The 27,795-nt window shown below is 45.9% G+C and overlaps 2 protein-coding genes across 3 annotated transcripts in view; one reads left to right on the top strand and one right to left on the bottom strand.

Annotated features, from left to right (window-relative positions):
* Window positions 1–17,351, top strand: rgn (regucalcin). The gene is made up of 8 exons (XM_086263589.1): window positions 1–82; window positions 7,099–7,288; window positions 7,366–7,548; window positions 7,624–7,718; window positions 8,825–8,939; window positions 9,015–9,146; window positions 9,262–9,416; window positions 14,907–17,351. The coding sequence occupies exons 2-8, from the start codon at window positions 7,126–7,128 to the stop codon at window positions 14,955–14,957; spliced, it is 894 nt and encodes a 297-aa protein (XP_086119715.1). The 5' UTR covers window positions 1–82; window positions 7,099–7,125; the 3' UTR covers window positions 14,958–17,351.
* LOC147313786 (formin-like protein 2) overlaps window positions 15,879–27,795 on the bottom strand; it is a 16,937-nt gene continuing 5,020 nt past the window's right edge. The window contains exons 10-28 of one of the 2 annotated variants that reach the window (XM_086263585.1): window positions 27,196–27,270; window positions 26,912–27,022; window positions 26,620–26,769; window positions 26,394–26,495; window positions 25,938–26,158; window positions 25,741–25,844; window positions 24,629–24,814; window positions 22,836–22,856; window positions 22,160–22,284; window positions 21,871–22,073; window positions 21,016–21,250; window positions 20,868–20,936; window positions 20,681–20,761; window positions 18,903–19,032; window positions 18,662–18,822; window positions 17,789–17,890; window positions 17,592–17,690; window positions 16,716–16,839; window positions 15,879–16,631 (exon numbers count right to left, since the gene is read on the bottom strand). In XM_086263585.1, the coding sequence (XP_086119711.1) occupies window positions 16,543–16,631; window positions 16,716–16,839; window positions 17,592–17,690; window positions 17,789–17,890; window positions 18,662–18,822; window positions 18,903–19,032; window positions 20,681–20,761; window positions 20,868–20,936; window positions 21,016–21,250; window positions 21,871–22,073; window positions 22,160–22,284; window positions 22,836–22,856; window positions 24,629–24,814; window positions 25,741–25,844; window positions 25,938–26,158; window positions 26,394–26,495; window positions 26,620–26,769; window positions 26,912–27,022; window positions 27,196–27,270 (2,388 nt within the window). In that variant the 3' untranslated portion in view covers window positions 15,879–16,542. The remainder of the gene's footprint in view (window positions 16,632–16,715; window positions 16,840–17,591; window positions 17,691–17,788; window positions 17,891–18,661; window positions 18,823–18,902; window positions 19,033–20,680; window positions 20,762–20,867; window positions 20,937–21,015; window positions 21,251–21,870; window positions 22,074–22,159; window positions 22,285–22,835; window positions 22,857–24,628; window positions 24,815–25,740; window positions 25,845–25,937; window positions 26,159–26,393; window positions 26,496–26,619; window positions 26,770–26,911; window positions 27,023–27,195; window positions 27,271–27,795) is intronic. The other variant, XM_086263586.1, reaches the window with a different exon arrangement.

Here is a 27,795-nt window from a genome sequence, read left to right on the forward strand (position 1 = left end):
CTGGGAGGGGCGGAGCTGCGAGACTGGGTCAGTGTGCACACACAGAGAGCACTTCAGAGTACTGCGTCTGGTACTGCAGCAGGTAAGTGGGTGCCGGTTCAGTTGTGTTTATGTGTACTGAGTACATGGTAGCGCTCCAGAAAGCTACAAACTTAACTTCTTTACACCGAACCAAACTCCGTCTAAAAATGTGCTGATTTTTAGTGTCGCATGCTTTTCCGGAGGCTCGCGAGGTAAAAGTTTGGTGTTTCCGGATGAAAGCGAATCTGTTTTTAATTCGGCATTAGTGTTTGCTCCAAACTTCACGGGACTCCGTGAGAATCTGAATTTTGGCTTGCCAGGGCTCAGCTCCTCACTGTAACACGGTCGTTCACCTTAATGAAGACGTGCACGAGCCGTGCGGGGCAGGGGCGGATCTAGAGAAATTTTCTTAGGGTGGCATGAGGGTGGCAAAGAAATCAAATGGGGTGGCAAAATCAAAGCCTTTTTTTTTTCAAACACATATGCAGGTGGTTACATATGGTTAGTTTTGATTATATGTACTGTATAGCCTGTATAATAAATAAGTATGTAGCCCAATAAGTATAAAATCCTGAAAGCTACACAACATGAGGCGGTCTATTTACAAACACAGGTCTAACTTGAGTTTCACTGTTTTTTGTTAGAAAACAGTCACATTGTTACAGCTTAAATTACACAAAATGTCAGAAATCTGCACCGTCATGAACAAACATGTAAACCTAATTTTTCATGATTTGTTGGATTAACTCACTGAGGTCTGAAATACAACCGGCGATTTTGACTCCTTTTGAGTTTACGTTTGTATTTTTTTCCCCTTGCCTTGTTTGGTATCTTTTCAGCTCAACTGAATTTAGTTGTTTTTTTCACTGACATACTGCATTAGTATTACTGATCTGAAATCACACAAAGAACTTAAGATCCTAGTAGTAATTTTTTTACTGTAAAAAAACCCACAGACATGTTGAGTAAATTTTTATAACTTGAAATGCAAATATAAATTGTACATTTTGTAAACATAAACAACTATTTATCTAAAAATGCAGCCAATACACCTGCTGTTTTTTTCATTTTGTATAACCATTTAAAAATCTTACTAAAACTAAAATGAGAGAACAATCAGGTGTTGCAATAAGATGCCCCACAAATGATGTGTGTCAGTAAAAACAGGAGAACAGCACAGGGAGAAACCTGCAGGCCTGACAACAGCAGGTGTATCACTCCGCTGGTTTTCTACTTAGTCAGAATCAGAATCAGAATCAGAAAGGGTTTTATTGCCAAATGTTGAGCAGGTTTACAACATTAGGAAATTGCTGCGGTGCTTCAGTGCAAACATACTGTCATAAAAATATAAAAATAAGAATAAGAATTAAAAGTGCTAAGTGGATAGATATATACATGATATATACATGAGTGCAGGTGGTGATCAGTGCCAAACATGGAATGATGCAGTGAACACAGCGTAGGGTCATGTGTTAGTGGTGGGAACAGTCATACGGTTATTGTTCATGTGTCCGACAGCAGAGGGGAAGAAACTGTTCTTATGGCGAGAGGTTCTGGTGCGAATGGACCGGAGCCTCCTGCCTGAGGGGAGCAGGTCAAACAGACTGTGTCCAGGGTGAGAAGGGTCAGCTGAGATCCGAGCTGCACGCCGCAGTGTCCTGGAGGTGTACAGGTCCTGCAGAGATGGGAGTCTGCAGCCAATCACCTTCTCAGCAGAGCGCACAACACGCTGCAGTCTCTGTTTGTCCCTGATAGTGGCTCCAGCGTACCACACGGTGATGGAGGAGGTGAGGATGGACTCGATGATTGCAGTGTAGAATTGCATCATCGTCCGTGTTGGCAGGTTGAATTTCTTCAGCTGCCTCAGGAAGTACATCCTCTGCTGGGCTTTCTTAATGACGGAAGTGATGGTGGGCTCCCACTTCAGGTCCTGGGTGATGGTGGTACCCAGGAAGCGGAACGAGTCCACAGAGGTGATGGGGGTGTCAGTCAGGATGATGGGGGGGAGTGGAGCTGTGTGCTTCCTGAAGTCCACAATAATCTCCACTGTCTTCTGGGCATTCAGCACCAGGTTGTTGTGGCTGCACCAGGACACCAGACGTTCAACCTCCCTCCTGTAGGCAGACTCATCCCCGTCCGAGATGAGCCCAATGACGGTGGTGTCGTCTGCGAACTTGATTAGCTTGACAGACTGGTGGGTGGAGGTGCAGCAGTTGGTGTACAGGGAGAAGAGCAGAGGAGAAAGAACACAGCCCTGAGGGGAGCCGGTGCTGATGGTCCGGGAGTCCGAGACATTCTTTCCCAGCCTCACGTGCTGCTTCCTGTCCGTCAGGAAGTCAGTGATCCACCGGCAGATGGGATCAGGCACATTCATCTGGGAAAGCTTGCCTCGGAGATGGTCTGGAAGGATGGTGTTGAAGGCAGAGCTGAAGTCCACAAACAGGATCCTGGCGTAGGTTCCTGGGGAGTCCAGATGCTGCAGGATGAAGTGTAGGGCCATGTTGATGGCGTCGTCTACAGACCTGTTGGCTCTGTATGCAAACTGCAGGGGGTCCAGGAGGGGGGCCGTGAGGGTCTTGAGATGGGAGAGAGCTAGGCGCTCAAATGACTTCATGACCACAGATGTCAGAGCCACGGGTCTGTAGTCATTTAGTCCAGTGATCCTAGGTTTCTTGGGGACAGGGATTATGGTGGAGGACTTGAAGCAGGCAGGCACATGGCGTGCCTGCAGTGAGGAGTTGAAAATGCCAGAAAACACTGGGGCCAGCTCGTTTGCACAGTGTCTGAGGGTGGCAGGAGACACACCGTCTGGGCCGGGAGCTTTTCGAGCATTCAGACTCTTAAACTGCTTCCTCACATCTGCTTCATGAATATGAAGAGTTGTGGTGGGAGGAGGTGGTGTGAAATCCTCTTTTGTGTGGGGTGAGGAGGGGGGTGTTGTAGGTGAAGTGTTTGAAGGTGGTGATGGCTCTATGGAGGGGGAAGAGGTGGGGGAATTAGTGTCCAAAGTGTCTCTATTGTTGGGGCCGTTGGAGGTGTGAAGGCTGCCTGATGGCTCGTCAAAACGGCAGTAAAAGTCGTTGAGGGTGTTGGCCAAGAGCAAGTCATCAGTGGAGTGGGGGGTTTTAGGCTTGTAGTTGGTGATATTCCTAAAACCTTTCCACACAGAGGCCGAGTCATTCTCTGAGATCTGCTGCTGCATCTTCTCAGAGTGCTGATGTTTAGCAATGTCCACTTCTTTAGTGAACCTGTACTTGGCCTCTCTGTAGCAGTCCCTGTCTCCGCTTCTGAACGCCTTTCTCTTTTCCAGCCACAGCTTTTTGAGTTTAGGAGTAAACCAGGGTTTGTCATTGTTATAACTCACCCTGGTGCGTGATGGCACAATGCTGTCCTCACAGAAGTGGATATAGGAGGTGACAGTGTCCGTAAACTCGTCCAAGCTGTTAGAAGCAGCCTTCATTGTGTCCCAGTCTGTAGACTCCAAACACGTGCGAAGCTCCTCCACAGCCTCGTTGCTCCACAGTTTTTTGGTCCTCACGACAGGTTTGGAGAGCTTCAGCCTCTGTCTGTACGCGGGGATTAGGTGGATCATGACGTGGTCAGAAAGTCCGAGTGAAGCGCGGGGCACCGCACGACAGGCCCCGCTGATCGTGCTGTAACAGTGGTCTCTGGTCGGGCATTTAATATACTGCTTGTATTTGGGAAGCTCATGGCTCAGATTGGCTTTGTTAAAGTCCCCAAGAGCAATGATGAGAGAGTCCGGGTATGTCCGCTCCATGTGCAGTATCTGCTCCGCGAGTGCGCACTGAGCTGCCTGCGCATCCGCATCTGGCGGGATGTAAACAGCAGCCAGGATGAATGAAGCAAACTCCCGCGGAGAATAAAACGGTTTGCAGTGAATGACAAGGTATTCCAGAGAGGAAGAGCAGTGCTGAGCAATCACTGTTTCATCTGTGCACCAGCCACTATTAATGTAGAAGCAGAGACCTCCACCTTTGGTCTTACCAGAGAGAGAGGCCTGCCGGTCAGCGCGCAGCAGATGAAAGCCCTCCAGCTTGAGCGCGCTGTCCGGGATGTCCTCACAGAGCCACGTCTCCGTAAAACATAACACACAGGAGGAGGCAAAGTCTCTGTTCATGCTTCTCATCAGGGCCAGTTCGTCTGTCTTATTCCTGAGTGATCGTACATTGGAAAGGAAGATCCCAGGAAGAGCAGTTCGCAGTCCACGTCTCCTCAGACGCACGAGTGCGCCGGCTCGCTTACCTCTCTTTCGGCGTCTCACTTTCCTGATCAGAGTCTGCAGTAAATCTGCCGCAGATGCGACAAATATTGGAAGTAAATCCACAGGTGTTGTAGTCCTGTGGTTAAGAAGCTCTTCTCTGGTGTAAGAATATCCAGAGGAGTGCCCAGACACAGAAGTTATGCACAAAAACAAGACAGAAGTAACGCACTGAAGCACCAGGGCATCCATACGCGGCGCCATCTTGGATCGTGACAGTGTTTACATTGCAAATGTGCCTTTGTGACATTCATTAGTGCCCTCACTGACACACAAAACAAAACAACGACTACACAACACAATAACTAAACACTCCACACTAAACGTCACAGATCTGCCACATCTAAAAACTCTCTCTCTCGCTCTGTCTCGCTGCCGTTACCGTCACTCCTAAAACTTTTCCCTCTTCCTAAAACACCAAATCACACATGTTGACTTTTTTTAAATTGGCCGACATGGTACTTTTTCCACCGATAGGAGAGAGGTGGCTTTTCTTCCTTTCTTTACTGTTTTCGTGCTGTCCTTACAAAACGCTTAAAACACACACACACAAAAACGTGACGACAGTATTTAGAAAAAAGCGTGGCTTATATATATGATCATAACTCTGGATTTACTGGCCTGTAATTAAAATTTAAAAACTTTGAAGTCCGAATTTTCAATGTGGCTGAAACAGAGACTCAGCGGCTGCAGCTTGTTGCTGTGTCAGCTTACATCAGTCATGTGATTTGGAGGTGCAGCGTGTCCGTGGACCACAGAGGGTTAACAACACTCACCTTCCATTTCCACAGTGTAACATCCACCCACCTGTGTAAAAAGCGAAATTCCCATGGTGTTGTTCAGAATGTGCTCTGGCACAATCATAAGCATCGCTTGCTACTGAAAACAAGAAAAAAGCCGGTCCTGCTATGGGCTGAACCATTTGTTACTGGTGAGGGGGGTTTATATTCAGTTTTAGCATTTATAGTCACTGTTGACTGTAACTACGCTCAAACTGTTAATGCTATCTTATTTTAGTAAACAACACTGTCATATCCAAAACTGGGGTGGCAGGGGATCATTTTAGGGTGGCACTTGCCACCCCATGCCACCCTTCTAGATCCACCCCTGGTGCGGGGACGAGCGACGTCAAATTCACGTAGTTCACCTGTAGTTGATGAGACAGGTGAGGCCGACAAGTACAAAGACACAGAAGGCGGAAGCAGCGTGTTGGTCCTGCAGGACTCTGCAGTCTTTAAACTTTTTTTATTCTGCGTGTGCGCACGCGCGTGGTTGCTGGATGGTCGAAGTTAAAGACTGTGTCCTCCCTCCGCTGAGCTGTGCGATCCTCACGCACGTGTCACTGCCGTGGCAGATGTTTAATGATCGGATCCAGAGCAGTCTGTGCACCTGGAGCATGATGAGGAGGACACGGAGCCATGAAACTTGAGGAGGTTCCCCTCATGTGTGGAGGCGCAGCCGTCACGGCACACTCCTGCTGGGACACCACAGAACAGATGAAAAGTGTTGAGGTCACAGTGGGCTGTCCTAGTTTGGGGCATGTCCCTGCTGTCCTCCTGCACCTTCACCTGTCTCTGTGAGCGTCTGTTGTTATGCCTGAACCTGTGAGGTTTTATGGGACATCAAAGTGACGACCAGAATGCTATCAGGCTCATCAGACTCCTGCTGATTTGTTGTGGGGTAATAAAGACAGCAGTTTTCAGTTTTATTTGTCATATGCAAGTTAGCACAGGGTCAACATTGCAATGAAATGTATTTGATGAGCAGAAGACAGTCACTCAGCAGAATGGTACAGTGGAAAAAATAGTAAAGAGCAAAATGTTAATAAAATATAGTAAAAGAAAAAAGATTAACAGTTAACAGACTAAATATATATATGTATATATAAATATATGTACACTAGTGATTGAATAAAGAAAATCTTATATAGGAATGTGAGGGGGGGGGGCAAATGGGATATTGCACAGTGGCAGGAATGAGCAGCAGTACAGACTGAACAGTACAATAAATTTTTGCATTTAATACAGTATTGCACTTTTTTTTCTCTTAATATAAATACCAATAAAGTGGAGTGACCAGGGAACCAGCAGCTCTTTAAAGTGTCTGAGAGATGAAAGAAAGCTGACTCACTCAGTTTAATGTTTAACTCACCAGTTAGTTAATAATCAATCAACAGATCAATATAAAAAAAACAGCATGTCATGTAGGCTGCATGTTACATAAGACTGCGTGATGCAGTACTCCTTTCTGAACATGAGTAGTACTACTTTATGTAAGACCGCAGTACCTCCCAGCACAGAGCTCATGGTCGGGGTCATTGTCGGGGTAACGGCTGTCCTGTGGGCACATTTCCATTTCCACAGTGTCAATCTGGACTGTACAACTCATAAGGTCAATGTTTGTGTTTCGCCTGTTGCCCTCATGTTTATGACATCACCAGGTGTGTTAATGACATCAGAAAGTTTTTATTCTGGGATCAGGGTCTAGCCCGACTCGCCGTCAGGAGAACTTCCTGTTGTTATGAGTGGAGGTCACGAAGGTCGTGTCAGCGTCACGCTGTTGTCCAGGTGACCGTTATACTTCGCCCACGTTCCTCTGAGCAGTACAGGGAATGTCCCATCAGACCTGTTTCACCAATCAACAAGACACCTGCTCAGCTGCTCATTCATAAGGCGATTAGTTGATTCTCCTAGCAGCTGATTGGTGATTCACTAACACAGTACAGGTACATGTAGTACAGGTGAGTTCAGTACATAATTTGATTTAAAACAACTGACCTGCTGTTTCCATGGCTACAGTGTCCTGCTCTGTGATTGGCCCCAAAGATGTCGTCAGTGAAGGTGCACCCCATAGTGAAATCAAGCGCTCTGATTGGTGAAGGGCCGGTGTGGGAGGAGTCAGAGCAGACCCTGCTGTTTGTTGACATCATAGGGCAGAAAATCCACCGATGGAGTCCTGCGACCAATCGCATCCAGTCTGTGGAGACAGGTGGGCCAATCAGCATTTTCACCTGTCTGACGCTTACCTGAATGTTGACCATGTCTCACCTGTCCTTCTCCCCTCAGCTGACACAGTGGGCTTCGCGGTTCCTCGCAGGTCGGGCGGGTACGTTGCAGGTGTGGGTCGCAACATTGTGGCTGTTGATTGGCAGACGCACAAGGTGACATCACTGGTTGAGGTCGATGAAGACAAACCGAACAACCGCCTGAATGATGGGAAGGCTGATCCGAGTGGACGACTGCTAACGGGTCAGTCTGCACACCTGGTTACTGTCTTACCTGCCTGTCTCTCTGTTGCTATGGTAACAGTGGGATGTGTTTTAGGTACGATGTTAAAAGATTACCCGTCCGGGGAAAGGAAACAAGGAGCTCTGTTCTCTGTAGCCCCTGACCTCACTGTGACCAAACACCTGAGCCAGGTAACTTAACCTGCCTGTGATACTGACTAAGATAATCCTGTTGGTGTTCTTAATCAAGTGGCTGTATTAGGGCTGTTCGATATAACGATATATATCGGATGACGATATAAAGACATCTATCATTTCATATTACGCTATTGTTTGTTTCGTGGTGTCATAAAATAAACTGTTTACGGCAATATTTATTCATGGTTTTGATGGTCACTGTAGTTATTATTAATTTCTTAAAGTTCTCTCTTTCTCTTATATTTAATATAACCACACTACGGACGGACAAGCGCCTGTTTTTACGTGTTGTCGTTAGCAACAACGACGGTAAAACCATCGCGTGGCTCCGCTGTCCGCTTGTTTGTTTTCCACGTAAACCTTTCACAATAAAGCTCAAGATCCTGTTGAGACTTTTCAAAATAAACTGAATCACGTGAAAGATGCAGAGAGTTTACGGATGAGAAGAAAAAAAAAGAGCCGTCAGGTGCTAAAAAATAAACCTTAGACTCAAACTTTGAAAGAAAATGGTGGCCGTTACAACTATCCATCCATCCATCCATCCATCCATTCGCTTCCGCTTATCCTTTTCAGGGTCGCGGGGGGCGCTGGAGCCTATCCCAGCTGTCATAGGGCGAAAGGCGGGGTACACCCTGGACAGGTCGCCAGTCTGTCGCAGGGCCAACACACAGGGACAGACAACCATTCACACTCGCATTCACACCGCCGTTACAACTAATGTCTAAAAATGTATAGTTTCATGCATCAGTAAAAGCACTCGAATCCAGGTAAAGGACGCCCAGCTGGAAAAACTTCACACAAGTCGAGCTGCCCGAGATTCACAGAATTTACAGAAAATATTATATTTTTGTGATTTATATCGTTGTCAGGACGATAAATGTCTTATATCGGGATATGAGATTTTGGTCATATCGCACAGCCCTAGGCTGTATTAATGACATCAGCCAGGTTGGCAGCTCATTAAACAAGACAGTCAATGAGCCGTTGATACCTGACCATGTAAAATAAATGTACAGTCTCACTGTACCTGTCTGTCTCACCCGTCTGTCTCACCTGTCTGCCTCACCCGTACCTGTCTGGCTCACCTGTCTGCCTCTCAGGTGGACATCTCTAATGGGATGGACTGGTCTGAGGATCAGAAGACGTTTTTCTACATCGACAGTTTGGCTCTTACTGTCGACGCCTTTGACCACGACCCCAGCACTGGACACATTGGTACCTGTGTACTTATGCTGCACATTGTGTGTGCTTATGGTGTAGTACATCTGTATTTATAGCCGTGTTTCCTAGGTAATCGCCGTGTGGTATGCCACATTCAGGAGGGGGAAGGGATTCCCGATGGGATGACTCTTGATGCTGAAGGTCGTCTGTGGGTGGCCTGTTACGACGGAGGGCGGGTCATCAACATCGACCCTGCTACTGGTTAGTTCTGGTTCTGATGATTAGTTCTGGTTTCTGCCGATTCTGGGTGTTTCTGTAAGTGCGGTCATTTTAAAGTGGTGGTGATGATGATGATGTACCTGTCATACACTCACAGGTGTGCGGCTGAAGACGATCTCTCTGCCGGTGACGAAGACCACCTCGTGTTGTTTCGGAGGTCCAGACTACTCTGAGCTCTACGTGACCTCGGCCAGTCTTGGCCTCAACCAGTCTGAGAGCAAACAGCAGCCCCTGGCTGGAAGCACCTTCAGGGTGAGTTGGCAGCTCATGTGTTCCCTTTTAATAAACTTTTGACACTTGACTGTGAGAAGATGATGAAACACAAAGAGCTCTCAGACTGTTTACAGTAGATGGACGTACTCAACTTTTATGTCACTGACCCAAACTGGAGCTCAGACTTCTTGGGTCATGTGTAATATTGTAAGGTAAAGACCCTGCAATAATACAGAGATATCCCAACAATCAGACAACCCCCTACAAGCAAACACTTTGGCGACAGTGGGAAGGAAAAACTCCCTTTTAACAGGAAGAAACCTCCAGCAGAACCAGGCTCAGGGAGGGGCGGGGCCATCTGCTGCGACTGGTTGGGGTGAGAGAAGGAAGACAGGATAAAGACATGCTGTGGAAGAGAGACAGAGATTAATAACAAGTACGATTCAATGCAGAGAGGTCTGTTAATACATAGGGAAAGGAAAAACTCAATGCATCATGGGAATCCCCGGCAGCCTACGTCTATTGCAGCATAACTAAGGGAGGATTCAGGGTCACCTGGTCCAGCCCTAACTATATGCTTTAGCAAAAAGGAAAGTTTGAAGCCTAATCTTGAAAGTAGAGATAGTGTCTGTCTCCTGAATCCAAACTGGAAGCTGGTTCCACAGAAGAGGGGCCTGAAAACTGAAGGCTCTGCCTCCCATTCTACTTTTAAATACTCTAGGAACAACAAGTAGGCCTGCAGAGCGAGAGCGAAGTGCTCTAATAGGGTGATATGGTACTACAAGGTCATTAAGATAAGATGGGGCCTGATTATTTAACACTTAGACCCCCGGAGAGCAGTCATTTTGGTTTTCTATCTTAGACCCCTGCGGAGTCATCATTTTGCGTTTCTACCTTTAAAAGCCGGAGAGCAGTCAGTCAAATGCTGGAGTCGTTCATATGTATATTAGGTCGTTACCTAGGAATTCTGGAGGGAGGGGAGTGGGGGTGAGTGATTGAGGGGGTGGGGGAGTGGAGTGTTTCAGTTTGCCATCTTAGGGAGAAATCAACACGTCCTTTGTATGTCCTTCGTTGCTGACATTTATTGATGAAAACAGTACAAAAAACCAACCATTTGTACACATATTTACAAATAATAATAAAAAGTGAGTGAGTACATTTCAACATTTTCAGCAATCACTCACAATCCTGGCACTGCCACGGTATCTGTCGTCTGCATTTACCACATGTGTACCTGTAGCAGTGAACACATCGCACAGTGGCCTGATTTTTTTTGCATCTGTGTACTTGGATTTTAGGTCGCAAGCCACCCAAAACTTGCTCCATGCACCACTCAGCAGGCCATTTGTAAATATGTGTACAAATGGTTGGTTTTTTGTACTGTTTTTATCAATAAATGTCAGCAACAAAGGACATACACCCATGTGTGTTGATTTCTCCCTAAGATGGCAAACTGAAACACTCCAAGTTGGTGACTTTTGGAGATTTGTTTCCCTGGATGATTGAGAATGCATCAAGATGAAACACAAAAGGAAGCTCACCGCTTTTAGCAGCTCCCCCACCCCCTCAATCACTCAGTGAGTGATTGAGGGGGTGGGGGAGTGGAGTGTTTCAGTGTTTCAGTTTGCCATCTTAGGGAGAAATCAACACATGTCCTTTGTATGTCCTTTGTTGCTGACATTTATTGATAAAAACAGTACAAAAAACCAACCATTTGTACACATATTTACAAATGGCCTGCTGAGTGGTGCATGGAGCAAGTTTTGGGTGGCTTGCGACCTAAAATCCAAGTACACAGATGCAAAAAAAATCAGGCCACTGTGCGATGTGTTCACTGCTACAGGTACACATGTGGTAAATGCAGACGACAGATACCGTGGCAGTGCCAGGATTGTGAGTGATTGCTGAAAATGTTGAAATGTACTCACTCACTTTTTATCATTATTTGTAAATATGTGTACAAATGGTTGGTTTTTTGTACTGTTTTCATCAATAAATGTCAGCAACAAAGGACATACAAAGGACATGTGTTGATTTCTCCCTAAGATGGCAAACTGAAACACTCCACTCCCCCACCCCCTCAATCACTCACCCCCACTCCCCTCCCTCCAGAATTCCTAGGTAACGACCTAATATACATATGAATGACTAGCCAATTTAGCTTCCACTTCCACCATTTGACTGCTCTCGGGTTTTATAGGTAGAAAGGTAGAAGCCTGGGGATGCAAGACCTTGTATGTGAGGAGCAGGATTTTTGAATTCAATTCTGGATTTAACAGGAAGCCAATGAAGGGAAGCCAAAACAGGAGAAATCTGCTCTCTCTTTCTAGTCCCTGTCAGGACTCTTGCTGCAGCATTTTGGATTAACTCAAGGCTTTTCAGGGAGTTTTTAGGACTTCCTGATAATAATGAATTACAGTCGTCCAGCCTGGAAGTAATAAATGCATGAACTAGTTTTTCAGCGTCACTCTGAGACAGGATATTTCTAACTTTAGAGATGTTGCACAAATGGAAGAACTCAGTCTTACATATTTGTTTAATATGTGCATTGAAGGACTTGTCCTGGTCAAAAATCAGAATCAGAAAGGGTTTTATTGCCAAATGTTGAGCGGGTTTACAACATTAGGAAATTGCTGCGGTGCTTCAGTGCAAACATACTGTTATAAATTAAGCTTAAATAGACATGAAAATAAAAATGAGAATAAGAATTAAAAGTGCTAAGTAGATAGATATATACATGATATATACATGAGTGCAGGTGGTGATCAGTGCCAAGCATGGAATGATGCAGTGAACACAGCGTAGGGTCATGTGTTAGTGGTGGGAACAGTTATACGGTTATTGTTCATGTGTTCAACAGCAGAGGGGAAGAAACTGTTCTTATGGCGAGAGGTTCTGGTGCGAATGGACCGGAGCCTCCTGCCTGAGGGGAGCAGGTCAAACAGACTGTGTCCAGGGTGAGAAGGGTCAGCTGAGATCCGAGCTGCACGCCCCAGTGTCCTGGAGGTGTACAGGTCCTGCAGAGATAGGAGTCTGCAGCCAATCACCTTCTCAGCAGAGCGCACAACACGCTGCAGTCTCTGTTTGTCCCTGATAGTGGCTCCAGCGTACCACACGGTGATGGAGGAGGTGAGGATGGACTCGATGATTGCAGTGTAGAATTGCATCATCGTCCGTGTTGGCAGGTTGAATTTCTTCAGCTGCCTCAGGAAGTACATCCTCTGCTGGGCTTTCTTAATGACGGAGGTGATGGTGGGCTCCCACTTCAGGTCCTGGGTGATGGTGGTACCCAGGAAGCGGAATGAGTCCACAGAGGTGATGGGGGTGTCAGTCAGGATGATGGGGGGGAGTGGGGCTGTGTGCTTCCTGAAGTCCACAATAATCTCCACTGTCTTCTGGGCATTCAGCACCAGGTTGTTGTGGCTGCACCAGGACACCAGACGCTCAACCTCCCTCCTGTAGGCAGACTCATCCCCGTCCGAGATGAGTCCAATAACGGTAGTGTCATCTGCAAACTTGATTATCTTGACAGACTGGTGGGTGGAGGTGCAGCAGTTAGTATACAGGGAGAAGAGCAGGGGAGAAATGTCTGTGAAGGTTCTCAGTCATCCAGGTCATCGTAGTCAAAGGAGCTTGCAAAGAAAAGCGTCTGGACTTCTTTAAGTTGCTTGAAGACGTTTCACCTCTCATCCGAGAAGCTTCTTCAGTTCTAAGGTCAAATGGTGGAGAGTCCCAGATATAAACCTAGTGGGAGTGACCCCCCACAGAGGGACAAAAGGACCCCCTGATGATCCTCTAATCGCCTGAGCCAAGGTGGGAAACTGAGTTTCGGGTGTGTTCATTGTGAAACCTGGCCCCACCTTATCATGTGATTTCCTGAGGTCAGATGGCCCAGGATGTGAGTGGGCGTTAAGGCGTCTGGGAAGGGATCTCAAAACTGGATTATAGATGGCAGAGAGTTGGTGTCGTAAACCCCCGCCTCTGTTCAAAGATGGTCGCTCACAGTGGACATAGATGCTTCTTTCACTCCTCTTTCAAACCATCTGTCCTCTCTGTCCAAAGTGTGAACATTGGCATCCTCGAAAGAGTGACCTTTATCCTTAAGATGCAGATGGACTGCTGAGTCTTGTCCTGTGGAGGTGGCTCTTCTGTGTTGTGCCATGCGCTTGTGAAGTGGCTGTTTGGTCTCTCCAATGTAGAGGTCTGAGCATTCCTCGCTGCACTGTACAGCATACACCACATTGTTAAGTTTGTGTTTTGGCGTTTTGTCTTTCGGGTGAACCAGTTTCTGTCTGAGCGTGTTGCTGGGTCTGAAATACACTGGGATGTCATGCTTGGAGAAAACTCTCCTGAGTTTCTCTGATACACCGGCTACATAGGGGATGACAATGTTGTTGTGTCTGTCCTCCCTCGCTGGTGTCTGATCTTCTTTTCTGTGCCTCTTTGCTGACTTTAAGAACGCCCATTTAGGATAGCCGCACGTTTTGAGTGCTTCCTTTACATGTGTGTGTTCCTTCTTTTTCCCTTCAGGCTTAGAGGGAACATATTCTGCCCGGTGGTGTAGGGTCCTGATTACTCCAAGTTTGTGTTCCAAAGGGTGATGGGAGTCAAAGAGGAGGTACTGGTCCGTGTGTGTGGGCTTCCGGTAAACTTCGATGTTGAGTTTGCCGTTCTCTTCAATGTGCACAGCGCAGTCCAGGAAAGGCAAACAGTCGTCCTTTGTGTCTTCCCTGGTGAACTTGATGTTCTTATCCACAGCGTTAATGTGCGCAGTGAAGGATTCCACTTCTTGTGTCTTGATTTTGACCCAGGTGTCGTCCACATATCTGTACCAGTGGCTGGGTACTCTTCCTTTGAAAGAGCCAAGAGCCATTCCTGCGGTTTAACTCATTGGTGTGTGTTATCTGGCTTCATGGACAGATAGAGCTGGGTGTCATCTGCATAGCAGTGAAAATGCATGCTACGTATACTAATAGTTGGCTCAACAGTGCTCTGACTGTTTGTCAGCCTGGCTACAGAGCTGAAGAGAAACCTGGGGTTCTTATTTTCTTCAATCAGTGACGAATAGTAAGATGTTCTGGCTTTGCAGAGGGTTAGTGGTTAGGGTTAGGGGTTATGTCTCTAGGGGCCACCGCATATATTTATATGTAAACATATAAATAAATCCACTTTTTTTTTTACATTAGTAATTTCTTTTGTGCATAATTTTATATTGTTGTTGATAATAAATTAATTAAAATGGTAAATGGCCTGCATTTGTATAGCGCTTTTCTAGTCCCTAAGGACCCCAAAGCGCTTCACACTACATTCAGTCATTCACCCATTCACACACACATTCACACACTAATTAAAGCAACAAAACAACCTGAAGAGCTGGTTGGGAGCCGAGAGAGCCGGCTGTTTTTAGTGAGCCGAGCCGAAAGAGCCGGTTCTCCAAAAAGAGCCGGAATTCCCATCACTACTGCCCTGACTCGTGTGTGTGTGTGTGTGTGTGTGTGTGTGTGTGTGTGTGTGCGCGCGCATGCACAGGTCACAGGACTCGGGGTCAAAGGTCGACCTTCATACGCTTTCTCCGGATGAACTTCAGGAGAAGACCTGATCCATCAGTGACCTCTAACAGCCAATCACAGCACAGATCAACATTATGAACTAATCAACATGTTTACTGATTACTTGTCAATCAATCAGTGTACTGATACATGATTAACAATCATCAATAACACAGATTAATGATGCTTTGTGTTGGAAATAAAACCTGAGTGACAGAGGGATTGTGGGTAATGTAGTGTCAAACAGAACACACTGCATCATGTTGACAAGGTGCGCTTTATTAACACACCAAGTGCAGAATCACCACCAAACACAAACACAGACACGTACAAGCATTGCTACACGGTGATCTAGAAAATGTCTGTACATGTAGAAAACGTTGTGCTGCCATTTTTTTGTCTTCTTTGAATCTAAATGATGAAGAGGAGAGAAGGGGAGGGGCTTCAGTCTGAGACTGGACCTCTAAAAGGAAACGGGGACTGCAGAAACACCACAGAAACATCAGTGGGAGTCGAGGTGTGTCGAGCACAGAGCCCCACCTGCCAACTTCACTGTCGTCGTGAACCTGCTCAGGTGGATTCCGGTCCACAGGTGGGAGCTCCTTGTGTTTCAGCTACAGCGGCCCCTCGGTGCCACACTCCAGATTGCAGCGCTGAGTCGTGACCTTTGGGTGACCAGCTTTGCAGGTGTGTGTGCATGAACAGCTGGAAAACAGCATATTGTGGCTGGTGAGGCTCTGCAAGTTAACAGGCTAACTGACAGATGTGGGCTCAGGAGGGTGGAGAAGGGGCGGAGCCACAGATAGAGTGATACTTCAGTGAGGCTCTGGTACCTGCAGTAAGGCCAGTAGATACAGTAGAACACAGTAGAATATAGTGAAGGTAGAACCCTGTACAGTTAAAGAAACAGACCGGAGAAGCCCATGCACTCTGACCCCCCCCCCCCCCCCCGACCTTTGACCCTTCGGATGTTTGTTAGCCCTCGTGGTGTGAAAAGGCATGTATGCACCTTTGCTCCAGTCCAAACCCAAATGCTGCTCTACAGCATCGTCTGTGGCGAGGCACAACTTTGTTTGTAGCACCGCGGGTTCTCGGTTGTCACGCCAACGGCGTTCAGAGCCGCATGATCTGATTACAGGAAGTGGAATTCTACCTGACCACAGACCACATGATCTTTGTCAGGAGAGGTCAAAGGTCAGATTCAGTCTGTAAAGTGCTCTGAGTAACATCTGCTGGGAAGGTCATGTGATCTAATCAAGTGTTATTTTATGTCTGTGGCGAGGAGGAAAGGCAATGATTAGGACTATATCAGTTCAGCTGGAGGGACGCTGCCCCCTGATTGTTCTGCCACGCTGCTGGACTTCAGTCAAAAGGTGTTTAAAACACCTGCTGAAGTGTTCAGCTGACAGCCAAAAAGCCAATCACAGCAGGACAGGGCATCCTTCCGATCGATCCGGTTTAGCTGAGGTCAGGTGTGTGGGCGCCCAGTCTATGCACAAAGAAACCAATAAAATAACATAGAAAACATGATGTCATCAGTTAGAGCGATCAGAAAAGTTCAAAGTGCTAATTGGTCCCATCAATGAAAAGTGGGCGTTGTCACTCTTCGTGACTTCTCAGTAGTGCTCCTCGGTGTGGGCGGGGTCACAGAAGAAGCGAGAGCTGCGTTTGGCAGTCCGAGCCGTGAAGGGGACGGTCTTCAGAGCTGTAGATAAGCGAATAAACAGTCAATCAGAGGACAGCTGACACGCCTGCTGTGGTCACTCACGTGCCTTGGCAACATGTTTACCTGTTATGATATCCTCGATAGCGCCGTCCTTCCCCTCATAAACATGGCGGCTGTCTTTTCCTTGGCGCCTTCTGAGCTCCGTGATCAGCTCCTGCTGCTGCCGCTTCCCTCTGTGGGACGGAGACTGAGAGGGGGAGGGGCTTCAGTATTAGACGCTGTGACACGTCACGTCACCTGATCGATCGATTAGTGATCTGAATAAACCTAAATCTGACCCCCTGGAGCCTCCTGACCAATCAGAGACTGTTGAAATCATGATGTCAGCGAGGACAAAGAATTACTGAGCTTCTGTCATGGTCTCCGTGCCTGCCCAGCTGGCCCCGCAAGGCTACATGTGTTTGTTTTGCTTTCTCTCTCTCTCTCTCTTTCTGGGCGGAGCTCACTGCGGGCTCCCGCCCTTGGCCCACACACCTGTCCACTATTTGAGGCTGGGACACAGATCTTCTCGTCGCTGGATGATTGTACTACAGACTTTTCCTTCCCGTACCTGTGACCTCCCTGCAGTGCGTGTGTGTGAGGCTGGGCATGAAGACGAGAGCGAGTGTGAGAGAGCTTCCCCTTGGTCCCTTGGAGCCTGGATTTTCCCCTCACTGTATATATTGTGCACCGGTGTTGTAAATAAACTGTGTTTGGAAACGTCAACCTGCTCTGCTCTTGAGTCCTTACTCTCAGTTGTGACAGCTTTATTTTTAAAAACAAAGATGTAAAGAAACTTTCAGAGAACCGAGGTATTTTAAAAATACCTGAAAACTAAACATTTTGGTTTAATGTAGGAATTCAACATGGAGGTGCAAGCATAAGCTCCTCCTCCATCAGGAGGTCACATCCAGCTGACATAATGGGAGCTAAGTAATGGATTATGTCATGAAGTTTCACCCTGGTCTCCTCTTCCTCCTCCTGCTGCTCCTCCTGTTCCAGTTTCTCCAACAACATCTGCTCCTGACGCCTCCTCTGCTCGTTCTCCTCCTCAGCCAGCTGGAGACACACAGAAACATATTAATGCAAAACTAAACTCAACTGATATAGGCCTACTATCAGAGAGGGAGCATGGTCTATAGACAAAGGTTACCCACCCTGTAGGCTTTGATGAAACGAACAAAGATTGGGAAGAAGACAGACGGCGGCATCGTCTTTGAACTCTCTCCGAAAAACTTCACGGCATCTTCAAAGGCATCCTAAAGTTTATACACACACACACACACACACACACACACACACACAGAGAGAGAGCTGGTTATCATCAGTCTACCTGTTCTCGTACCTTAAAAAGACAAACAATACATAAAACTGATTAAGAAACAAGTTAGGAACATGTGTAAAGCTTGTAGGTTTAGTGTTGGTAGTGTTGTGGGTTTACCCCTCTTCTTCTCCTTCTACCTCTTCTTCTTCTCCTTCTTCGTCTTCTCCTACCTCTTCTCCTCCTTCTTCGTCTTCTTCTCCTCCTTCTCCTTCTACCTCTTCTTCTCCTTCTACCTCTCCTTCTTCTAATAATAATAATAATGGATTGCATTTATATAGCGCTTTTCGGGACACCTCAAAGCGCTTTACAATACCACTATTTATTCACTCTCACATTCATACACTGGTGAAGGCAGCTACAGTTGTAGCCACAGCTGCCCTGGGGCAGACTGACGAGGCGAGGCTGCCATATCGCACCATCGGCCCCTCTGGCCATCACCAGTAGGCGGTAGGTGAAGTGTCTTGCCCAAGGACACAACGACCGAGACTGTCTGAGCTGGGGCTCGAACCGGCAACCTTCCGATTACAAGACGAACACCCAACTTGAGCCACGATCGCCCTTCTTCTTCTTCCTCTTCTTCTCCTCCATCTTCTACTCCTCCTATGTGCTCGGCTGTTTGGTGTTCACAGTTTGAGCTGATTCTGCAGGAGGAATTGCACCTGAATCATGGCTGTGTGGTAACACATGGTGTATGTGTGTTTCTCACCTGAGCAATGCGTGCGTCCTCCTGCAGTTTGCTGAGCCGTGATTCGTTCCTGCTGATGAAGTCTTTGAGCGTAGCATTGTGCGACACGCTGAACTCTCTCCAGGTGAGCTCCATGCCGCGCTGGAGCTCCTTCACATCACTCAGCACGTTCTCCAGACTCACTGCACAGTACAGGTAAACGAGCTCAGGTAAACGGGCTTCTCGCAGGGAGCGCAGCGTCCTGATTGGCTGTCAGACTCACCTGCGGCAGCCTTGTCCACGTAGTGAAGCTCGTTGTAAAACAGAGACACAGCAGGATACTTCTCTCTCACCACGTTGCTGATGTAATGAAGCAGCGTTTGTGTCCTGTCGGTTGACTTGGTCTCCAGTAACTATGCAGAAAACGCACAACCATGGTAACCGCAACAAACAACAAGGCTCTAGAGCAGGGGTGTCAAACTCAAATACACTGTGGGCTAAAATTCAAAACAGGAACAAAGTCGCGGGCTAACGTTAATATTTATTGAAATATATTTATTCCTCCAGATATAAGAATGAATCTTTTCTTATGGACTCAAACACGTTTTGCTGAAAAACTGAATATGGAACAAGCAAAGCTTAATACTAAACAATATATATATTAGCTGTATAATACCAGTAGGCCAGCTCTAATAGTAATTTGGTATGGCTTCGCGGGCCAAATGTAATTAGGCTGCGGGCCAAATTTGGCCCGCGGGCCAGAGTTTGACACCTATGCTCTAGAGTGTGCTCCAAATAAAGAACTTTGTGATGAGAAGATTGTTCGTTAATCATTTACAAATCAATACTGTCTGTATGGACAGCAATTAAAAACAAGGTGAACATGTAAAGCTGTGGCGTTAAGCGATGCGGTTGGAAAATTTGGGTGCACCTAACTTTTGTGCTGGTGCACCTAAGAAAAAAAGTTAGTCTAGAGCCCTGAAACACACAAACGGTCACAGCTGCGTGTTGGGGCCTATTAAAGCTCGCTCTGGGGATATGTCCACACTAATGCGTTTTTGTTTGAAAACGCATTGTTTTCTCTCCGTTTTGGCCTCCCGTCCACACTGAGATGGCGTTTTCCCCAAGGAAAAACGCAGCGTTTTTGAAAACGCTCTCGAAAACGAATAAATATGAAGACAGTGCATTTGCGTCGTAGTGTGGACAGTGAAAATGGAGACTTTCGAATCGATGATACATTTTAGTCATGTGATGCAGTCATGTGACCAATTAAACAAAGATAGCAGTTGTTTTGTTTGCTATCAATTTTGACAGCCCTATTAAAGATAAATATCAGCTTGTACATGCTTCAGGTAGCTTTTCTTCAAATTATTTAATTCTCACACGCTTTTGCAACTTTGTTCTTTTGTGTTACTCGCAGCAACAACTCCACCTCATTGTTAGTCCATTTAAAAAACGTGGTGCTTTTCCTTGACGCTTTGCCGCAACGTTTCAAGGAGTTGGAAAGTAAATAAACGGCTGACGGAAATGAAGGGGGCCGAATCTTCTTGCGCTTCACGCAAGTACTGGAATGTAAGCGTTCTCGTCCGTTTCAATGTGGGCGCACAACTCTGTGAAAATAACTGAAAACGCTAGTGTGGACGTGGATTGTTTTCAGATGAAAACGCCGTTTTCAAATCTATCCGGGCTAGTGTGGACGTAGCCTGAGCCTTTTGGTGGGATTCACTGTATCAGACTATAAATAAACCCACCAGCAGGGGACGCCTGTGCTGATGTCTGATGGAGGTCTGCGAGAAACTGGTTCAACCCAGCTGCCATGGCAACACACCAAGTTATAAAAGTCAAGAGATCTATGACTGACTCATGTGACACAAGATGTGATGTCATTGCTTATTTTGGTACATAAACTCCAAACATGTCAGGCAGTTAAACGTCAATTATTAGAAATTAAAGCTGTTTAAGTGATAAAGATACTAAATTCAAAATAAAATTAATTAAAATCATGTTGTGCTGATTGGTCGGATCAGTGATTCAGTGTGTGTGTGTGTGTGTGTGTGTTACCAGGTCTAAGCTCTGCAGCTTGAATCCATACACCGCTCCTCTCTTACTGCTGTTCATGTAGTTTCCCAAAGCCAAGATGATCTACGACAACACACAGCAGCTGAGCATGAGTATTGATGACACTGACTGATTATTGATACAGAAACAGAGAATCAGGCAGAATATCCACAGGTAACCTCAGACTGACCTCGAGGATCTTCTTCAGCTTCTGAGAGGACTTTATAGAAACTGAGGCCGCGATCATGGCGTGGAGTTGCTGAAAGGAAACAAGACGGTCAGATGGGTCACACCTGTCGATATACTTGCATACCTTCCTATCTGTATATCTGTCTCACCGGTGTTAACATCTGGACGTTGTCGTTGAAGTTGCCCATGAAAGTCATGATGGTCATGCGCTGACTGAGTCTCTCAAGGCGACTGAACTGCATCATGAAGCGATCTTCGTCACTTAGTGCCTCCAGAGGTTTTCGGTCCCTCTCATATTGCCGTAGCAACTTCAACTCAGCCTCCGTCGGCAGGAAACGTGTCAGACACTCTACAAAGTCCACCCGAACGGTCCGGAGGTCAAACCTGGAGAGATGATGGACTGGGTTGATTTGATAGAGTGACTCGGAGTGTACACAGGTACCTAATAAGCCACTTAAACACACCTGTAGAGGGTCACCTGATTGATTTCAGGCACATTGCAGTATGGCTGACTCAGATTCAGTTCTGAGGCCTGAATCTGAAGTCTGATTATCACTGATGGAACCCAGGCCAGGCCAGAACCGACTGCTTTTATTGGGGTCATGGGATGCTCACTATGATGCTGTTTAAACTCTAAAGTACTCTGAGACAGAGGAACTTCTATGATGTCATCTCAGGCTGGGTGTGAAGGCAGTTTGTCTGATGAATGGAAGCCACCATGAGTAAATTCTCAGCTAACAGAGGTAACAAACTCCAAATGTTAAAAGCTCTGATATCGGAGGCAGAGAGAAGAAGGTCAAGGATCAAAGCTAGGAAGAGATCGATGGATCATAAAGCAGCAGCTCTGGTGGACAGAATCATATGCCCACCTGAACTCACCTGTAAACACACTGCTGTTGTGCACTGCTGTTATATAAACATAGCTACATTCAATTTTGCCTATTTCTGACTCTGGCACCAAGCTGGCATCGCTGGCACCTGTAACCTGGTGCAGTTCCACCTACGTTTGGATGGCACGGCAGATGACCTCTGACCCCTGGCCGGCCTTCCTCAGCGTGATGGCCAGGTTTTTGGCTCTGTTGGCCTCCAGCAGAGAAACTTTGGACGGAGCTTTCTGAGGAAGCTTCTGTCTGGACAGCGTCAGGTCCACAGCTGGACCCTGAGCCTTGGTCTTAAACATCTCCTCGAACTCCTCCACGTTCAGGTCCTGAGACACACACAGGTCATCGCAGATTTTAAACAGGTGAAAAGCTTTTGTCAGCCCTGAGTGATGCCTCTTGCTGTGGATGTTACCTGCAGGATGGACTCGTCATCAATGTCATTGAAGATGGTTCCGTTTATCTGACTTGGCTTCAGAGCTACCCAGTTCAGCACCGGCATCCTGAACTTGGTCTGGATTGGCTTCTTTATCTTCACCGCTGTGCGAGACATGTGAGCAGGGAGACATGTGAGGAGAGGACGAGACTGGCCTCAGATTGGTACTGCGAGTGACTAAAGTCCAGCTGTGTGTTCAGACCGATCAATCAGTTTGTGCCAAACTGCTGAAGGTTAACAGGCATCACTGCACCTGTTACTATTGTCAGGTACAGGTGCGACAGGTGAGCAGGTCTGTATGGGACAGACCAACAGAAGTCTGTTTTTCTAGCATAACCAATATAGGTCTTCAACTTAATTCATGGATGAGCATTACTTTGGGTCTCATCAGAGCCAATCTATCCCTCGGACTCTATTTTATTTATTTATATCTTTTCTCTTCTCAGGTAAGAGTAGGTATGATCCTTCAGTCTGAACACACATCATAGAAGTGGGATCAAACATATGACTCTGACTGACAATTGTGGCAGTTGATTAATTGAGAAACCAGCCACTGACTGGCTGCGGCTGGTTTCCAGGTGATGGAGGAATGGAAGAAGATGGAGGGTGGGGAAGTAAGGGTGTTTTGTGAAGATGTTAGAGAAAGTAAACGTACAGAACAATTTGAGAGCACCCTCTGTGAGCAAAACAGAAGAAAAGAAACAACATGTTAGTAAAATGGCAGTTAACATACACATTTATCACACTGACTAATATTTCTGGACTCTCATCGGCTGAAGGTGTGACATATTTAATTGTAAGGAATAGACAGCGTATATAAAGAGATCTGAACTGTGGTTATTTGTGTAAACTGAGAGCTGAGTTCTGGTGAAGCTGCTGAAGTTGAATCAGTTCTGTAAATTTTATTTTGATAAAATGTGATGGAACAAATATCTCTAATGTCTTTTATTAGTGACGATGGTATAAGTAGGATAACAGTCTGAGATTTGAGCTCCATTTCACTTCAGTGGTTCTTCATCAATAGTACAAACAATATGCAACTTTTTCTGTATGAACAGAACATTAAACTGAGAAAAATCCAAAAAAGTAATACTCTGTATATATCAGCATCCATTCACCAATGGAGACTGTTGGAAATATTTAATATTTAATAAGAAATTAACTTCCCAGAAGTAAATATTAACCACCAGAGAAGACCGTCATGACTGAAATTTGCAGACAAGGACTCTATGACCTCTTGGACTTCAAGGACACGTGTTTATTTATGTCTGACCATCAGCCACCTGCAATCCAAAGCAAAGCATTCATCCAAGGAAAAATGATGCAAACCAAACCTTAACCAACCTAAACTCCAAACCAAACAATCAATGAAAGCCAAACTCCAAACCAAAACAAACCGAGCAAAACCAAACTCTCAATCAAACTAGAGTCCAAACCAAACTAATCCAAGCCAAACCAGCCAAAGACCAGATCAATCTTAACCATGTCTGTTGTTGTGATTTGGTGATGTATAAGTAAAACTGAATTGAAAATTGAATTGAATTGAACTGAATCAAACCAAAACAGTCCGCACCAAACCAAACTCTCACCTAAATCAAATCTGGACCCAACCAAATAATCAATACCAACCCAACCTAAACCAAAAGAATCCAAGCCAAAAGCCAAACTCTCAACCAATGGTTCGGTCAAATCCAAACTTCAAACCAGACAAAAACAACCCGAGCAAAACCTTGCTCTTAACCAAGCTAAACTCCAAACTTAAACAACCTTAACTCCAAACCAGAGCAACACAAATTCGAAATCAATCCAAATTCTCAACAAATTCAACTGAGTTCAATGTCACCAGTTATCACCACCATCATCAAACAAAGGCTCAGATTCACTGACTACCTGCTCTGCATGAGTACCATCTGGCCTCAACAGATCTTCTATTTATGGCTTTTCCCTGATCTGATGTATTACCTCTCCAACATTTCAGAAACAAACTCTGACTATGAAGAAGACAAATCTACAACCAAGGAAGAACAACCAAAGGTTGAAAACCCCGGCCTCAAACTAACACAGATTCACTGAGATTTGCTGACCCAAACTACAACCACCTCCTTCTGTTCAACCTTTGCAGACCTTAGTTTTTCACCCAAATGTTACCAAAAACCAACTTCTCAACTGAGAAAAGTAAAGAGAACTAACAACTGGCTAAAAAACAAGAACAGCTGGTGTCAGCTGGAGTCAGCATGTTTATAGTTTCTATTATTTTTTTTTCGTAATAATGATTTGAAACTGATGTCTATAGTTCATGTCCTGATTAACTGTAACTGAGTTTACTCCTCACCTGGCTGCAGTAATGTACAGGTGTAGTGTTGGTGTGGTTACAGGGGAAAGGACAGTTTGATGGTCAGGTTTGGTTCAGTTCTAAACAGCCTGTGAACCCACTGTTTGCAGTCTCACCTGCAAGTCCAGAGTTAAAGATGACTGTAGGTGACCCCCCTGTTCCTGGGAGTGGTGGGGCCACAGGTGGAGGAGGCGGGGGCATGGGGACGGAGGAGAGCTCACTGGTCCGACAAGGTGGAGGAGGGGGAGGGGGAGGAGGAGGAGGACCAGGTGGAGGAGGTGCTGGGTACGGTCCGTTGGACACTAAAGAGGAAAAAAAAAGACAATGTTATTACTCATTATACAGGTGATACTCAGCAGTAAAGTAAAGTAAAAATCACGAAGTGCTTCACAGAAACGGACATACAACCTCAAACAAACAAAATCAACCAAAAGCAAGTTTAAACAGATATGTTTTTAACTGCTTTTAAAAGAAATGACTGAGTCCACAGATCTCAAACTCAAAGGGAGTGAGTTCCAGAGTCTGGGGGCCACTGATACAAACGCTCTGTCACCTTTTGTTTTTAGCCTTGTATGCTGGACAACCAGCAAGCCCTGGTTGCAAGACCTCAGGGACCTGCTGGGGCGATAAGGAAGAAGATGATCGCTGATGTAAATGGGAGCTACACCGTGCAGGGCCCTATAGGTCATGATTATAATCTTAAAACGGACCCTGAACTTGACAGGGAGCCAATGCAGTTGAATCAGCAGGGGAGTGGCATGGGAGTATTTGGGATGCTTTGTCAGAAGCCTGGCAGCAGCATTTTGAACACCCTGCAGTCGTTCCAGGGAGGCATTACTTAAGCAAGTAAACAAGGAATTACAATAATCTAAGTGAGATGAAACAAAAGCATGAAGAATCATTTCCAATTCAGAGCGTGACACAATGAGCTTAGCAATATTTCTTAAACGGTAAAAACAAGAACGAACCAAAGATTTAATGTGTGTGTCCAGCGTCAGAGCTGGGTCAAATGTAACACCAGGGTTCCTAATGGAGGGTTTAATATAAGAAGCAGGAGGGCCTAGATTTTTAACCACGAGGGGAACAAAATTCTCAGGAGCAAAGACAATGACTTCACTTTTATCAGCATTTAGTTGAAGATAATTATCAGCCATCCAATCTCTAATGGGATCTAAGGACCGCAAGATTTGAAGCTTAGAAGCATCAGTACCTGCAAGGTTCAACTCACTTGTGCCTGGCATTGGTGGAGGAGGAGGTGGAGGAGGTGGGGCCAGCATGCCTGGGGCTCCGCCCAGCCCCGGTCCCGTACTGTGATAAGCTACAGTCTCAGGGCTGCAGGAATCAATCAAAATCAATCAAAAACAAAATCCTTAGCCAGAAGTTTTTAACTGTGAGATACTACAGCTTCTAGGTCCTGTGATTCACCTAGGGGACAGGTTAGGACAGGGTGGAGGTGACGGAGAGGCAGAATCAGCCACCCCTCCATCGCCCTCTCCTCTCTGTGGTTGAGGAGCTCCGGGTCCTCCGGCCTGCTGCGCTTCCTGAGCCTGACGCTCCAGACGACTCTGACGTCGGATCGTCTGGTCCTTTTCCCGTACCATACGCCGCAAGGTATGCACCTGTGAGTTAGCACTGGCATACACATCCTGCAGAGGTAAGCGGTGATGGTGAGTCAGGGGCAAGAGTGGTGCCAAAGAACAGTCCAACATTTTATAAAACCCATGTTTAAAGTAGTATTTCAGCCCTGTAAACTCCACATTATTCCCTGTAGATGTCTCTTCATCATTATCACCATCTGACCTACTCTTATACCTTTATTTGCCTCATTTATTTGCTCCATGGTGACAATGTACATGTGGTTTCCACAGTAACAAGACTGACCCGGAGTTGGTCCAGCTCTTTGTTGGTCTGCATCAGCTGTTTCTCCAGTTCCACAATCTTCAACATTGCTTCGTTCTCCACATCCAGCAGACGTTCTGACATCTGAAGGCATATAGAGAAAGAAAGAGGCTGGTGAAGGTCAGCACAAAACCAGAGATTTATCATAATGTCTTTTAAGACTTGACCCCTTTGTTTCCACCTGTCTCCCTCCACCTGGAGGTCTTACCGTGGCCAGGTTCTCCTCCAGTTCCTCGACTCTCTCCAGAGCAGCAGTTTTGGTCTCTGCATCCTCCAGCAGTGTCCCGACATCAAATACGTTGTCCAGGTACGCCTGAATCTGAACCTGCAACCTGTCACTCTCTGTGTGCTTTAGCCGCTGAGGTGAAACAGGTGAGGGCACAGGTGAGGAGACAGGTTTTGGTGAAACACATCATTTTCTGAACAGCACTAGATGTAAATTAAAACCACATTCTGTCTGAGAGTGACTGTGATGCTCTGATTGTGGGTTTCTGTCTTACCTCCAGGTGTTCTTCCAGGTTGAGTTTGGTGAAGTCATATTGCAAGTGGACTCTGAAGTTCATGTCCTCTACAGAGTGAACCACAATGTTGATGAACTGCATGCAGGCCACCTGGAAACATGTTTCACTGCCCATTATTAACCTGATGATGTCACACCAGGCAAGTATGACGTTACCAAAGTCACACAGATGTAAACTTTGTGAGCTGAATGGATCTTAAATTTCATGCAATTAATTTAAAAGAAAAATCTTGAAATATTAGGTCCCATTTGAGACAAAGTTACCAAGAAGTCGATGTTGTCATCTTCATTCTTAAAATGTTCCATCAACTTTTCAAAACGCATTGACTCAGAGCACACCTGCAACACATCAATCAATCAATCAATCAATCAATCAATCAATCAATCAATCAATCAAACAAACAAACAAACAAACAAACAAACAAACAAACAAACGTATGCTGTTTACTCTCTTCTCATTTTCCCAGTTTGTACCTCCTTTCCTTTAATATAATTTCCTCCCATCTGAGATGTGATGGGAGGAAATGCAAGAAGTCGAATCAACAGGTTTTTAACAACAGGAGAGCTCTTTAGTCCAGAGCTTCATTTTATAATAACGCATACAGATGATCACTCTGGATGCCATTACCTTGGCCTCCAGTAACACCATGAAGAAAACCTTTAGTTGTTCTTGACCAGGATATGTCCTTCAATGCACATATAAACAAACATCTTTAGGACTGCAATATCTCTAAAACTAGAAATGTCCTCCTCCCTTCATGGTTTGGTGATTCCAGCTCTGTGGCACACCTGTTTCATACGTTACTTTCTCCTTCTCATGTATCCTGACAGAGACCCCAAGACAACAGGAGGCACAAAGTGGAG

The sequence above is a fragment of the Aulonocara sp. 'chitande type north' Nkhata Bay genome, linkage group LG15 (genome assembly GCF_057382095.1).
Source record: "Aulonocara sp. 'chitande type north' Nkhata Bay isolate Kocher_YH1m ecotype deep benthic linkage group LG15, A_spYH_male_GT1.1, whole genome shotgun sequence".
Taxonomy (NCBI): Eukaryota; Metazoa; Chordata; class Actinopteri; order Cichliformes; family Cichlidae; genus Aulonocara; species Aulonocara sp. 'chitande type north' Nkhata Bay.

What these genes read in the sequence shown, in the direction of transcription:
- rgn (XM_086263589.1), top strand. Translation starts at nt 7,126, where the DNA reads ATGTCGTCAGTGAAGGTGCACCCCATAGTGAAATCAAGCGCTCTGATT. An exon ending in GAGTGGACGACTGCTAACGG is followed by an intron (nt 7,549 to 7,623) that starts GTCAGTCTGCAC and finishes GATGTGTTTTAG; the next exon opens with GTACGATGTTAAAAGATTAC. An exon ending in CCCCAGCACTGGACACATTG is followed by an intron (nt 8,940 to 9,014) that starts GTACCTGTGTAC and finishes CGTGTTTCCTAG; the next exon opens with GTAATCGCCGTGTGGTATGC.